Genomic DNA, 14328 nt, shown 5'->3' with positions numbered 1-14328 from the left:
CGCCGGGCCGGCCCCGCCCCCGGCCCCCTGCTTTGCATACGCGCCGGGCCGGCCCCGCCCCCGGCCCCCTGCTTTGCATACGCGCCGGGCTGGCCCCGCCCCCGCTGTCAGCTGGAGGAAGCCGAGTAGGAAGCGGCCGCGATGTCCTTTTGTGTCCTACAAGCCGCCGGCGGCGCCGAGTGAGCGACGGGCCGGGCCGGGCTGGGCCGGGACGCGGCGGAGGCGGCGGCGGAGGAGGCGGGGCCCGGGCCGGGCGGCTTCCGTCCAGCACCGCGCAGCCCCGGCGCCTCGGGGCCCCCATGCCGGGCCGGCCGCCGCTGCTGCTGCTGCTGCTGTTGCTGCCGCCGCCGCCGCCGCCGCTGCTGCTGCTGCTACTGCTGCGGAGCCCCAGGTCCGGGGCCGGGCGGGGGCCGGGCGGGCAGGGCCGGGCCCGGGCCATGGGCGGCTGTCGGGGCTCCGGCCGCTGGGGCTCTCGCCGCCGCGGGGCGCCTGGGCCGAGGCCGCGCGGCCCCGGGAGACACGTGGGGGCCGCGGGCCCGCGTGGGCCGGGCCCCTCCCCTCCCTCGGGCCGCGCGGGCTTTCTGGGTCAGGGGTCACGGCCGGCGGGCGGGAGGGGGCGGCAGCAAGTTTGTAAACCTCCGCCCCCCCCCCCCAGCTGCTGGGGGAAGGGGGGGTGGCAGAGGCAGAGAAGGGTGGGGGGTGTTATGGGAGCAAGAGCTGGGCCCCGCCCCTCCCCCTCCTTCATCCCCTTCCCCCCCCCCCCCCCCGCCGGCTTACACGCCAGGTGAGCTGGCGGGCAGGTGAGTGCGCAGGCACCCGGGGGAAAGGAGGGAAGTTCATGCCCCTGGGTGGGGGCGGGGAGCCCCCCTCCCCCAGCCGGGTGGAGGAAGTGCGAGGGCTTCGCCTCGACCGCCCTGCGTCCCCGGAGGCCAGGTGTGGGCAATATCCAGGGAGAACCCCCGAATCCGGGGGTGGGGGGTGGGGTCACTCCGGGCCGGGGCAGCCCGTTGGGTGCTGAAGGTCGCTGGCTTATAACTTTAACCTGGGGCTCAAGGTTACTCACACTTGGGGGCCATGGATGCCCCTCCCTTACTTTCTGGGGACCCAAGAATCGGGGGCAAGTTCGTGACTTTCTTGAGACTTTTCTCTTGCTCCCTCCCTCTCCGGCCGTTTCCCCGGTCCCAGCATAGGGCCTATCTCTTTCTGGGAATAAAATTCCTCTGGACTCTGCTCCCTGCCCCCTTTCTTCCTCCTCCCCCTCCCCAGGTGCTGGCTCTGTGCCCAGCTGTTGGGCAACCAGGATGGATGGTTCCCCATCCTCCTCCTGGAGCCTCTTGCCACCCCAGGCCAGCGGGGAGGCATCCTGGAGGCTTGAACCCTGGGCTGGAGGGGAGGAGACCTGGCTGCTAGTCCAGTCTCTGGCCCCTCATTTCCCTTCCCCAGCTACAAAGTCAAGGTTTGGGATGGAAGTCTTTAAAGGTCTTTGCAGCTCCCGTGATTTGTGAGAGTCCTTGCAGCACAGTTTATGATTCTGTGGTCTGGTGAGATAAGTCCACCCTGGCTCATCAGGTGCCCCTGCAGGGCCTCTATCTGAGTGACAAAGGGCACCCACACTTCCTCCGTGACCCCCCTCCATTTATCTTCCCCAGGTGCCTCTCCATCTCCGAGCCAAGCCTCCCTGAATTCTTCCAGGACCCCCCACCCATTTCTGCCTTTTTCTCCCTCTCCCACCAGGTGATCGGCAGCACCATGTCTAGCCGGGAACAGGGGACGGATCCGCTCTATATTAAAGCAGAGCCCGCCAGCCCAGACAGTCCTCGGGGCTCCTCAGAGGCTGAGCCTGAACCCCCACCCTCTCGGCCCCCGGGCCCTGCCCCTGCACGGCGACGGCTTCCCCCGGGCCGGGAGGAGGATGAGGAAGGGGAGGGCACAGGGCTGGGCGAGAGGGGCAGCGGCGGGGGCAAGCTGGTGCTGAGCTCGCTGCCCAAGCGGCTCTGCCTGGTGTGTGGGGACGTGGCCTCTGGCTACCACTATGGTGTGGCCTCCTGTGAGGCCTGCAAAGCCTTCTTCAAGCGGACCATCCAAGGTGAGCACGGCCTCTCCCTGGCTCTGGCTCTTCTGGGCCTCCTGGAGTAGATGGGTTGGGAGTCGGGACCAAGGTGCATCACTGCTCCCTGGGTGACCCTCACCATGACCTCCTGTGCCTCGCTCTTCTCGCTCTGGGACAAAGTGGGTCGTGCACATGAGGCGAGGCCCTTGTCCTCTCAGGGTTTGTGGTGGAGACAGCCCCTGTTTGGAGTGATGAGACTTTCTCCCTGGTACCTAGTGCTGTGGCAAACCTGGAAGGGGGCTGGGGGATGCAGGGAATGCCCTGAAATCCTGCAGCTCCCAAAAATCACAGTCATAACTTGAACTCAGGTGCTCTGACTGTGAATTCAGGGCCCGGTGCGCTCCTGGACCATCCCTCGAATTGGCTCCTGCCCTGAAGGGAACCGAGCCTGGGGAAGGTGGCAGAAGTCTCTCCCGGGGTGGTGGGTGCTGCTGCCCAGTGTGAACCCCATCTCTTTCCTTGCCAGGGAGCATCGAGTACAGCTGCCCAGCCTCCAATGAGTGTGAGATCACCAAGCGGCGGAGGAAGGCCTGCCAAGCCTGCCGCTTCACCAAGTGCCTGCGGGTGGGCATGCTCAAGGAGGGTGAGTGAGGAGAGGCAGGGAAGACCTCAGTAGTGTCTGAGTCGAGGCTGCCTGCTCTACTGAAGGGCTCTGGCTCTGCCTCTCCCTTTTCAGGGGTTCGCTTAGATCGGGTCCGGGGCGGACGGCAGAAGTACAAGCGTCGGCCTGAGGTGGAGCCCCTACCCTTTCCAGGACCCTTCCCCTCTGCCCCCCTGGCTCCTCCAGGGGGGACTCGGAAGACAGGTGAGGAGCTGCTTGCCTGGGCCTGGGGCCAGCCTGGTCCCATGGGGGGCTCAGCGGGTCCCGTGTGTGTGACAGCACCCCTACTTCTCTGTCCTTGCAGCCCCTGTCAATGCCCTCGTGTCCCACCTGCTGGTCGCGGAGCCGGAGAAGCTGTATGCCATGCCTGACCCAGCAGGCCCTGATGGGCACCTGCCGGCCGTGGCCACCCTGTGTGACCTTTTTGACCGGGAGATCGTGGTCACCATCAGCTGGGCAAAGAGCATCCCAGGTGATGGGGGTGGGGCTGAACGGCTCAGTCTCATGCCTCCCTTGTGTTTCCCAGTGACTGGCCCCCTGACTCGGTTTCCTTGCCCTGATCACAGGCTTCTCTGCCCTGTCCTTGTCGGACCAGATGTCGGTGCTGCAGAGTGTGTGGATGGAGGTGTTGGTGCTGGGGGTGGCCCAGCGCTCCCTGCCCCTGCGGGATGAGCTGGCCTTTGCTGAGGACCTGGTTCTGGACGAGGAGGGAGCCCGGGCGGCCGGGCTGGGCGAGTTAGGGGCTGCACTCTTGCAGCTGGTGCGCCGGCTCCAGGCCCTTCGGCTGGAACGGGAGGAATATGTGCTGCTCAAGGCCTTGGCTCTGGCCAACTCAGGTGAGATGCCTGTGGGAACATGGGAGCGGCCAGGGTCTCCCGTGGTCCCTGTGGGTGATGCTGAGGGAGAGAGGAGGAGAAGGGGTGGGGCAGTGAGGAGCTGCCCACATAGGGGGCTGTCCCCAGTTCAGGGCTGGCACTGAAAAGTGGCATGACTTTCCCTGAGCCCTACAGGCTTAGCCCGGATTTGAACCTGGGGCCAGTGAGCTCTTTCCCCACTAGTTAGCACTTGTATGGGCCCAGCTGGAGCCCAGCCCTGGTGGACTCCACATTCTCTCCCTAGATTCTGACAAGGATTATTATTATTATTATTTTTGGTGAGGCAATTGGGGTTAAGTGACTTGCCCAGGGTCACACAGCTAGTAAGTGTTAAGTGTCTGAGGTCGGATTTGAGCTGAGGTCCTCCTGAATCCAGGGTCGGTGCTCTATGCACTGTGCCACCTTGCTTCCCCCCAAGGATTATTATGATTAAGTTCCTTTTTAGGGAGGTTAGCAGCGTTGCCCAGGGACACACAGCCTGGCACTGTTGGGTGTCTGCCACCCCAGTGCCCCCTAAGTACAAAGAAGGGTGGAAGGGGTTGGGCTCCCTGGAGGAGGGCAGGGCCAAGGCCAGGCTGGCTGGCCGCCCCCTGAGCTGGGCCTTTCCCACCCCCAGACTCGGTGCACATAGAAGATGCTGAGGCTGTGGAGCAACTTCGGGAAGCCCTGCACGAAGCCTTGTTGGAGTACGAAGCTGGGCGGGCCGGCGGGGGTCCCGGAGGGGGGGCCGAGCGCCGCCGAGCAGGGCGGCTCCTGCTCACCCTCCCCCTTCTCCGCCAGACAGCGGGCAAAGTGCTGGCCCATTTCTATGGGGTGAAGCTGGAAGGGAAGGTCCCCATGCACAAGCTTTTCCTGGAGATGCTGGAGGCCATGATGGACTGATGTGGGGAGGGCCGTGTGGACATGTGGGGGTGGGTGGGGTGGGTGGCAGTGCTGGCAGGACCGGCTGGGGTGGGAGGGAGGGGGTTGAGCCCCAGAAGAAGCCCAGGGGAGGGCATGGGCAGTGCCCACAGCCTGCTGGCAGTGCCAGGGCAATGCCAACAGCCCATGGGAACCAGGCCCATGCCCACCCTCTTCCCTTCCCTAGGCACCTAGAGGAGTGAGGCTAGGCAGTGCTGCTTCCACCACTAGGGGAGGCACTGCCCCTCACAAGCCATAATTACCCCCAGGGCTGGGGGGGCCTTGTGGAAGCCATAAAGGGGGCGCTGCTGGGGAAACGGGGTATCAGGGGAGAGGGAAGAGATCTCAGGGAGGGAAGGGTCGAGGGGCCCCAGCTTCCCCCTTCGGTTAATGCTTTTTGCTGCTGCTTGGCCCATCCCCAGGGGCCTGGCTCCCCCCTCTAGCAGAGCTGGGGCTGGAGAACAAGGACCCCTGAACCCTTCCCTCCTTGCCATTTATATTGGGCATTATTACTGTCCCCAAACTTCAATCCTTCTCCCCCCTTTAAAGCAATAAATCAGAGCTGACTCCTCTTTCCCTCCCCACCTCACCCCTGGAGCTGGGCCAAGGGATCATCCCAGACCCCTGGGGAGGGGAGGAGGGGGGCCCACAGCATCTACTCTATCCCCTGCATAGCAATAACACTATATTTATTTTTAGGGTTTGGACTGAGGGAGGAGCAGGGGCCACTGGGGTAGGGCCTGGGCCACCTCCTCCCAAGACTGAGCAGGGGAACAGAGCTGTACAGAGACTCTATTTTAATGTATATTTGCTGCAAAGAAAAAAAAAAACACGCGTTCAGTTTTGAACCTTTAATGAGGAAAAAAATATAACAGCAATCATACCACCCCCCCAGGGCTCTGTGTGGTCTGGGTACTGGGCGTGGGGGTGGGAAGCTCCAAGGCCTAGGATGTGGACTCTTCGTCACTCAGCAGCATGTTGGGGATCCCTCGGCTGATGGGGAACAGGCGTCCTGATTCTGGGCACTGCAGGGTGCCCTCGACCACCTCCACCTGCAGGATGACCATAACATGGAGAATCAGCGGGAACTATGCTAGGCAGATGCCAGCCAGTGGCTGCAAGGACCTGCCCAGAACCCTCACCTCTAACAAGACGTGGTGCACCTTCCTCAGAAACTCTTCATCCTTCTCATAGCCATCCGCCAGCTCCCGGGGCAGCTCAGACAGGTGTCCCAGCTGCAAGAAGGAGCAAAAGTGGCAAGGCTTACACTGGGGGTGTCTGGGCTGCTGGTGACCCCTATTTCTCCACCTGGATGTTCACTAGGTGTGCTCATCTTCCCAAGGTCACATCTGTAGCTGCTGAGGCTTACATTGTTAACCTTTTTGCCTCTGTGATGCATTAAATCAACCTAGTGCCAAGTCCCACAGCCTCCATAGCAATTTTGGCTTTGGTTACCCCATAACTACCAATTTCCCCTCTGCCGTTCCTAAAGGAAGGTCTGAGCACCACTGCCACCCCCCAAAACCCTTTAAAGGTGGCACTTCCTGTTCTTTGGATGCTGTCAAGCATTTATTAGATGCGTGCTGTTTGCCAGGCTCTTGGGGCCCTGCCCAGGACCAAAGCATGAAAGGTCCCCAAGTGCCCTCTCCTCCCCCTATTTCTCAGGGGTGGGGGCGTCTCCAGGGTGCACTGAGCAGCCAGGACCTTTGCGAGGCTCGGTGCCCCCTCCACTGCCCTCTGGCCTTTCTCTACCCAGCATGCACTTGGTGGCCAGAGCAGGTAATCCTGGCTAAAGCCTCTACAAACGCTCTCTAGTTCGATCCAGCATCTTAAGGGGTGTGGGCGGGGTGGGGCCTCACTTGAACTCGGGGCTGCCCGACTCTGCCCACTGAGCCACCTGGTCTTTCCGATAAGTGCTTATGCACCGACAACACGCTTTGCTCAAGAACGTCTCGCGTGGGTCTGACAGCCACGCACCCCGTTTTACAGATGAGGATCCCGAGGCTGGGGCGGTTCAGTGACTCGCCCACGGCCCCACAGCTCGCGAGGGCCGGAGGAGCGTCTGAACCCAGGTGTTCCCGACTCCACGGGCCGAGTCCTACCCACGGCACGGGGGGTGGGGTAGAAGGGGCGCGGGGAAAGGGGGCAAGCGTGGACGCTCACGCTCTCGGCCGCTTCCACCAGCGCCGTCCACTCCATCTTGGGGATCATGCGCGTCACGAAGTCTGGGTTGAAGTCCACGGGGCTCACGCGGATCTCGGTGGCCTGGGAGTGGGGGAGACACTGGAGTTGTCAGGTGGGCCGCCGGCCGGGCAGGGCCCCTTCCCCCCACCCCACTCAGCCTCGCGTACCTGGATACGCAGCGGGAAGCCCCGGGGCCCCACCCCACGCACGTGGGAGCTCAGCAAGTTGTGGGTCAGCAGCTTCATCCCGGTCTGCGCGCGCACCCGCACCCACACCGGAACCGGAACCGGATTGGCGCCCTTTACGTCACTTCCGTTACCTCTCGCTTGCCCGCCCCCCTGCGCTTGAACCTCTCTCCTCCCTCCGGTCACTTCCGGAAGAGGCGGGGCACCCCTCCCCAAACAGGATGTTGCGGAAGCTGCTACGGTCCCTCGGCTTTTAGTTCCGGAAACTTCTTGTTTCCCGCCCCTAGATGCAAATACTGTTAGAGTCAGGTGCGCATGCGCATCTGCATCCGCGCGGGAGCCCGGGGCTAGGCTTCCGGGTGCTGCAAGAGGGCGGTGCCAAGCGCGGGTCCGGACGGAGAACGCATGCGCCCGAGATCATGCAAGGGCGTTTCTGCGCCACCTCGTTGGTGCACCCTTGTTTTCCCCTAGGTGGCTTAGTGGGGAGCAGGGAACCTAACAGAAGCTTGTGTTGAGTTCGAATCCTCCCTTTGACTCTGACCGTAAGCTCTAACGCTTCAGCCTCTCCCAAGTTCAGTTTCGTCATCTGTGAAATTGGAATAATAATGGCTCCCGGCTCCCGGGGTTGTTGTGGAGGCCAAATAATAACACCAACAATAAATTTATGCATATAAAACAGCTAGTGTTTCCACAGCATCATCTCAGACACTTGCTACCTGGGTGACCTTGGGCAAGTCACTTCACTCTGTGTGTATTTTTTTCTTTTTTTAGTGACGCAATTGGGGGTTAAGTGGCTTGCCCAGAGTCACACAGCTAGTAAGTGTTAAGTGTCTGAGGTAGGATTTGAACTCAGGTCCTCCTGAATCCAGGACTCTATCCACTGCGCCACCTAGCCTCCCCCTAGTCACTTCACTCTGCCTGCCTCAGTTTCTTCCTCTGTAAAGTGAGCCGGAGAAGACAGGCCACTGCCTTGAGTGCGACGTTCAAAGCCCTTTTTTTTTTTTTTTGAGGCAATTGGGTTGGCCCTCTTCCCCCGCTTATACCGTAGCTTCTCCGAGGCGGGGGCCTCCTTTGCCCTTCTCTGTACCCCCGGCACACAGTAGGAATTTTATAAATTTATGGACTAAGAGTCTGTGGGGGAGACCACGTACAAACGAGGGTGGACAGCCAGGAGTAAGTGGGGAGGGGCGGGGCTGACTTGGTCAGGAGAAGGACCACAACATCACGTGGGATGGGGTGAAGAGGGTGCCGTGAGCCGAGGGAGCGAGGAGAGCGAGCTCCGGGGGTGAGTGCCGGTCCCCAGGTTGCGCCTCTCGGCCGAGAGGGGGTGCCATGGCGAGGCTGAGCAGGCACGAGAAGGTTGGGAAGCGTGGCTGCGGTGTGTTTTTGCAGAGACGCGAGCGCTCGGGGCACATTCACGCGCCCGGCTCCCCCAGCCAGGTAGTCCCTCCTCCCACGCCGCATGTCAATCACCCGCTGAGCCGCAGCGACTCTCAGTCTTGGGAAAGAGAACGGCGCAGCCGGGCCAATGAGCAGCGAGCCCCGCAGCGATTAGGCCCCGCCCCCTTCGTCGCCTAGCCAATGAGAAGGGCGAGGCCCGAGGCTCGGGACCGCCCTCCCCGCGATGCCCAGGCTGCCAGGTCGGTGCAAGTTTACTGGTTTTTCTAGTGGAGGCGTCCGCCCCTCCTCTCCCCCTCCATGGCCGGCGCTGAGTGGCTCGCAGTCGCTAGGCCCCGCCCCATCATGCAAATGAGGAGCCCCTGCAGGGGCGGGGCTGTGGCCGGGGGCGGGCCGTACTCGGAGCAGGGTGGGGATGGGGCTGGCGGGGCTGCTCGCTCTCGGGCGCGGCGCTGGGCCCGCACTTAAAGGGGCGTCGGGAGCTGTCGCCGTCGTCCAGAGCTTTCCTGCCGTGTCGGTTCGGACCCTGCGCAGCAGCTCTGCAGCCATGGCCCCAATCAAGGTGAGCCTCGGTTCCAGACCTTGACTTTGACCTTGGCAGCCCCGCCCCCATCACCCCCCCCTAGTTCCACGCCGCACTAACCCTTCTTCCCCAGTCATCCTCCACGTCAGGGACCCACTTCATGGTCTGACACCCCCGTGACCCCTCCATGTTAGTGACTTATTTTACTGTTTGATCCTCTTCCATCCGTCCCCCCATGAGGACCGATCTATTTTATAGACTGAAGCCCCCCTCCCTATTACAGTCGGCACCTCACCCCCAACTGTGGCTGATCGCTCCGTAACCCAGGGACCTTCTTTGTGGATTCCCTACACGGACTGACTCTCCCTGCTCCATGGATGGGGGGGGGTTTCTATACGTTGATGATGGATATAGACAGCATTCCTCATAGATTTAGAACTGGGGGGTTATCCAAGCTTCCCCAGGGCAGGCATCGGCTCCCTTTTGGGATACCTCGCCCTTAGCGGGGTGCTGCCCTGAGCCAAGCTTCTCCTTTGACAATTGAAGAAACTGAGGCTCAGGGCAGCTTTCAGTGATTGACTGGAGGTCTTCCAGGTAGGAGAGCTGGGTTTTAACACAGGCCTTCAAATGGCAAAGATTTGCTTAATGAGCCGAGCCTCCCCTAAAGGGGTAGTTTTCTGTGGATTGACTGCTCGCCCCACCCCCGGCCAGTGTAACCTGGGCATATCCTGTACAGGGGGCTTCCCCCTCCCCCAGTTGTGGATTGATGCCTCATCTGGCCTAAGGCGCACCCCCTTATAGACTGACTCCTCATGGAATCCCCCCTCCACCCGTGCTCTCTTCTTCCTCCTGCTGCTGCTAATGTCCTGAGATATTCATTTAGTCTCAGCCCCCTCCAACCAGTGATTTGGGGGGTGGGGATTAAGACCCTCTCCTCCGACCCAGTGTCTGATGCTGGGGGCCATTGTTCTCAGGGACTTAGGGAATTAACGGTTTCCTTACCCCTAGTCTATGCCTCTGGACCAAGTTACTCATCCTGGTGTACCCCTCTTCCTCTCTCCTCTGGGGGGGATCTATTTCACTGGGGTGTGTGTGGAGGCTCCATCTCGGAGCCCATTTCACCTCTTTCTCCTGAAGCCAGAAATGCTGGTTCCTGGGTCTTCTTCCAAGCCACACTATCCTGGGACACCACAGGACAAATCCCAGACTCTAGATGAGACTCTGCCTTCTTTCCAGACTCTGTTCTTCCTGCCCCTCCCCATCCCATCCCACTCCTTTCCCAGCATGCAGGTTTTGGTCTTGCCCCATAGAAGCTATTAATCTGGGTTATGCAACACCTGCTTGGCCACAGAAAAACTCCCAGGTCACCAACCGCCCTCTTTTTGCCCAAGGGAGGGATCTTAACCCCGGAAATTTCAAACCTGCCTCAGTAGGGAGGGGCTGTGGGTGATCGTGCTGTGCCTGGGGGCAGGGCAGGGACCAGGAAACTGGTCCCAGGGGACTGTGACCTGGACCTGGCTCCCATGGGGTCCAGCATCTTTCTGGTGTCTAGGGGCCCTTTCTTTAGGGATGAGCTCTGAGCCTTCTCCTTCCCCAGGTGGGCGATGCCCTTCCATCTGTGGAGGTATTTGAGGGAGACCCGGGCAAGAAGGTGAACCTGGCAGAGCTGTTCAAAGGCAAGAAGGGGGTGCTCTTTGGAGTCCCCGGAGCTTTCACGCCAGGCTGTTCCAAGGTAAGGGAATGGTGCCTAACAGTGGCCAGCTGGGCTCCCCAGGGAGGGATGGAGGCCCCTATGACCGGAACATGGGTGACCCCTTGTTTTGGGGATCAAAGAAGGGGTACCTGGTGAAGTGTGGCTTAGATAAGATGGCCTCGGAACCCCTTTCCACTCTCTTGTGAGTGAAGAATGGCACCATTTTGGGGTCCTTGTAGATATTAGGGGAAGTGAGGGAGGGGCAGCCTGGAAGAAGGGAGGGTGGGGAAGGACATGGGGCTGCTAACCCCTGTGCTTTCCTCCCCAGACCCACCTGCCTGGATTTGTGGAGCAGGCTGATGCTCTGAAGTCCAAGGGGGCCCAGGTGGTGGCCTGCCTCAGCGTCAATGATGTCTTTGTGGTCAGTGAATGGGGCCACTCACAGAAAGCTTCAGGCAAGGTGAGGCCCTGAGGGATCAGGCATGGGCTGGGTGGGGGCTCATTGAGGGGAGGGGCTGATGACAAGATTGACATCTCCCCTCCCCTGGTCCTTCTGCCTCCAGGTTCAGCTGCTGGCTGACCCCACAGGGGCCTTCGGGAAGGTAAATGTTTTGTCAGTATTGGGGACCGGCTGGGGAAAGGGGGGCAACCACCCAGGAATTGGGGACCCCCAGGGCCTGGCTCAGTGCTGGGAGAGGCAGGGTTAGGCAGGGAGGAGTCAGATGATCTGGGTTCATGTCGAAGATCCTCCACTTCCTAGCTCTGTGACCTTGGGCCGGTCCTATCTACTCTGGGGGGGCCTGGGAAATGACGGGGCTAGACTCAAGCTCTGGCGTTATCAGGCCTTCCAAGTAGGGAGAGGCTGGTCTTCTGTGGTGACCTTGGCCTGCCACCCATTTGGTCATCTCCTCCTCCACTCTTCTAGGCAACTGGGCTGTTACTGGATGACTCCCTTGTACCCCTGTTTGGGAATCATCGTCTGAAGAGGTGAGGCCTATGGAACCCTCTGCTGGGAGTCCCCCCTGGGCCCTGACACTCCCCAGCCTGTGTCCCCTGAATCCTCTCTCCCACTGACCCTCAGGGTCCCCCCTGGGTCCTGACACTCCCCTGACTCCCTGTGCCCATCCAGGTTCTCCATGGTGGTGCAGGACGGTGTTGTGAAAGCTCTGAATGTGGAGCCAGATGGCACAGGCCTCACCTGCAGCCTCGCCCCCAACCTTCTGTCTCAGCTCTGAAGCCAGGGCTTCACAGGACCAGCCCTGGACTCTGGGCTCTCTCCACAGGGAGCCAAGACCTCACAATTGGCATCTGGTCCACCAGCTTCTCAAGGTTCTACAATAAAATAGTTCCGTTTGCTGTCTCTCAGTCCTTTCTGCCGTGGAAGAATTTTCTGTGTCTACCAGGTGCCATCTTAGGGCTTGCCCTTGGGGAGGCTACACTGTAGCAGGTCAGCCATGTAGAGCGTCGCACCCATAGGCCATAAACAGAACAGATGGAGTGGGCCTGCAGCCCAAGTCGGGAAGTTTCTTCTTGGCATGGGGGTCCAGGGCAGGTTACCGACTGGACAATGTAGGGCATTTTCTACCCCCATGGGCTCCACTCACTCATAGCTCCTGGGTAGACCACTGTTGGCCAGTAGGTATCTGGCCTTGGGTAACCCGACCATAGAGCATGTGCCCCTCCAGGACTTGCTGTGGCCACCCCCTCCTCCAACACTGCTGGATCCACTCCCGGATCCTCCATCTTCTTTCTCCATGGCCTCTTTCTCTTGGCCTCTCCCCCCATGTGTATAAACACACTTGCAGCTCCCAAATCCCAAGGAAGTTCTCTCCATCCTGCTGGCCCTTGGAGAAGTGGCATCTCCCTAATGTTCACGGCCCACTCCCTCCTCAACATGTGGCCTCTGTCTGGCTTCAGGCCCCACTATGAAGAAGAGTCTCATTTCTACAGCCCATGGTTCCTTCTCTGGCCTCATCCTCCATCTTTTTTTTTTTTTTTTGGCAAGACAATGAGGGTTAAGTGACTTGCCCAGGGTCACACAGCTAGTAAAGTGTCAAGTGTCTGAGGCTGGATTTGAACTCAGATCCTCCTGAATCCAGGGCCGATGCTTTATCCACTGGGCCGCCTAGGTGCTCCCATCCTCCATCTTTCTGTGTCATCAGACACTGGACCAACTCCCTTCTCTCCTGGGTTCTTTGACCTGGAACTCTTACAGTCTCCCCTACTATAAGTTTTGTTTTTTATCTCACAGCTAACTCTGGGAGTCTTTCTTCTCTATCCCCCTCAATGAAATTGAGCCCCACCTTGTAAGAAAGATGCCCCCGCTCCCAAGCCACAATACCTAATACAGCAAGTGCATCCGATGAGGTAGACAGCATTCTGACCAAGTGGGCTCCTACCTCTGTGCCTAGAGGAAAGAGGCAGGTTTCATGGTATTGATTATCTGGTTCATTATTGGTTTTTCAGTTACTCAAAGTTGGGCTTCTTTTTAGGACTCTTCTCCTTAGGCACCTACTCTGCTCTGCCTTGTGCTAAGCATTGGAGAAACAAAGAAATGGAAAAAAACCCAGTCTCCCTCAGGGAGCTTAAATTCTGATGGAAACAATACACAAACACCCAAGAACAAGCAAGTTATAGACAGGAACAATTGGAAATAGGCATTAGAAATGAGGGGGACCTGGGCAGCTAGATGGCGCAGTGGATAAAGCACCAGCCCTGGAGTCAGGAGGACCTGAGTTCAAATCCAGCCTCAGACACTTAACACTTACTGGCTGTGTGACCCTGGGCAAGTCACTTAACCCCAATTGCCTCACCAAAAAAAAAAAAGAAATGAGGGGGACCAGGAGAAGGCGGGACTTTGGGCCTTGAAGGAAGCAGCGAAAGTAGGCGGTGTCAGTGAGGCAGGAGAGCATTCCAGGCATGGAATTTCTTTCTAGTGCTCTTCTCCTGAAGTCTTCTCTGGCCCTGGCATGCCATGGGGGCTTGACAAAGGCTTGTTGGCTGTGATGAATGACAATTTTCGGGAGATGGAGTTTCTAGGTAATTTATCATTAATTTTATTAAGTATTGCTAGCAGATAATGAAAAGATTGATTATAAATGACCGAGAAATGAAAGTTATTTTTTTCCCTTCTTGGGTTTCTCAGCTTTTGCCTGAACCTTATCTCAGTCTTCCTCGTAAGAGAGCCAACAAGGTGCAGCAGATGGAGCTGTGTGAACAGACCTGCCTCTTGACGCTGGCTGTCAAATGGTGGACAAGTCATTTAACCTGAATCAGTCTCAATATCCCCATCTATAAAAGGGGATAATAGTGAAAGTACTCAAGTCACAGGGCTGTTGGGAGGATGAAATGAGAGCCTATATTTAAGGTCACCCATGTAAAACACTGTTTTCAATTAAATTTTATTTTTTATAATTTTTGTTAATAATTTTTTTTTTTTTGGTAAGGCAATTGAGGTCAAGTGACTTGCTCAGGGCCACACAGCTAGTAAGTGTCAAGTGTCTGAGGCTGAATTTGAACTCAGGACTGCCTGACTCCAGGGCTGGTGCTCTATCCACTGAGCTACCAAGCTGCCCCTAAATTTTATTTTTTTTTAATTAATTTTATTTTTTTTTAGTGAGGCAATTGGGGTTAAGTGACTTGCCCAGGGTCACACAGCTAGTAAGTGTTAAGTGTCTGAGGCTGGATTTGAACTCAGGTACTCCTGACTCCAGGGCCGGTGCTCTAGCCACTGCGCCACCTAGCCGCCCCTAATTTTATTTTTTAATGAACAGAAATCTAACTTTTTTCCTCGCCCCCATTGGAGGAACAACAACAAAATCCTTCAATAAATATACTAACTAGCCAAGCCCAACAAATT

The 14328-nt window shown here is 58.6% G+C and overlaps 3 protein-coding genes across 4 annotated transcripts; 2 read left to right on the top strand and 1 right to left on the bottom strand.

Annotated features, from left to right (window-relative positions):
• The first annotated feature begins 157 nt into the window (after positions 1–157).
• ESRRA (estrogen related receptor alpha) lies at positions 158–5374 on the top strand. 2 transcript variants are annotated; one of them, XM_043970599.1, is made up of 7 exons: positions 158–179; positions 1735–2086; positions 2577–2693; positions 2787–2915; positions 3016–3183; positions 3278–3547; positions 4203–5374. In XM_043970599.1, the coding sequence occupies exons 2-7, from the start codon at positions 1750–1752 to the stop codon at positions 4466–4468; spliced, it is 1287 nt and encodes a 428-aa protein (XP_043826534.1). In that variant the 5' UTR covers positions 158–179; positions 1735–1749; the 3' UTR covers positions 4469–5374. The 2 variants fall into 2 exon arrangements, with proteins under 2 accessions (XP_043826534.1, XP_043826532.1); XM_043970597.1 differs by lacking the exon at positions 158–179 and adding an exon at positions 235–391.
• TRMT112 (tRNA methyltransferase activator subunit 11-2) lies at positions 5323–6989 on the bottom strand. The gene is made up of 4 exons (XM_043970620.1): positions 6838–6989; positions 6650–6751; positions 5629–5721; positions 5323–5538 (listed from the first exon to the last, which is right to left on the bottom strand). The coding sequence occupies exons 1-4, from the start codon at positions 6913–6915 to the stop codon at positions 5431–5433; spliced, it is 381 nt and encodes a 126-aa protein (XP_043826555.1). The 5' UTR covers positions 6916–6989; the 3' UTR covers positions 5323–5430.
• A 1654-nt stretch (positions 6990–8643) lies between these two features.
• On the top strand, positions 8644–11834 carry PRDX5 (peroxiredoxin 5). Its single transcript, XM_043970617.1, has 6 exons — positions 8644–8815; positions 10374–10508; positions 10798–10929; positions 11033–11071; positions 11395–11456; positions 11599–11834. Exons 1-6 carry the CDS (start codon positions 8669–8671, stop codon positions 11702–11704), a joined length of 621 nt encoding a protein of 206 aa, XP_043826552.1. The 5' UTR covers positions 8644–8668; the 3' UTR covers positions 11705–11834.
• The last annotated feature ends 2494 nt before the right edge of the window (positions 11835–14328 follow it).

This window comes from Dromiciops gliroides, chromosome 6, assembly GCF_019393635.1.
Source record: "Dromiciops gliroides isolate mDroGli1 chromosome 6, mDroGli1.pri, whole genome shotgun sequence".
Taxonomy (NCBI): Eukaryota; Metazoa; Chordata; class Mammalia; order Microbiotheria; family Microbiotheriidae; genus Dromiciops; species Dromiciops gliroides.
This window is presented reverse-complemented; position numbering and strand designations above follow the sequence as displayed.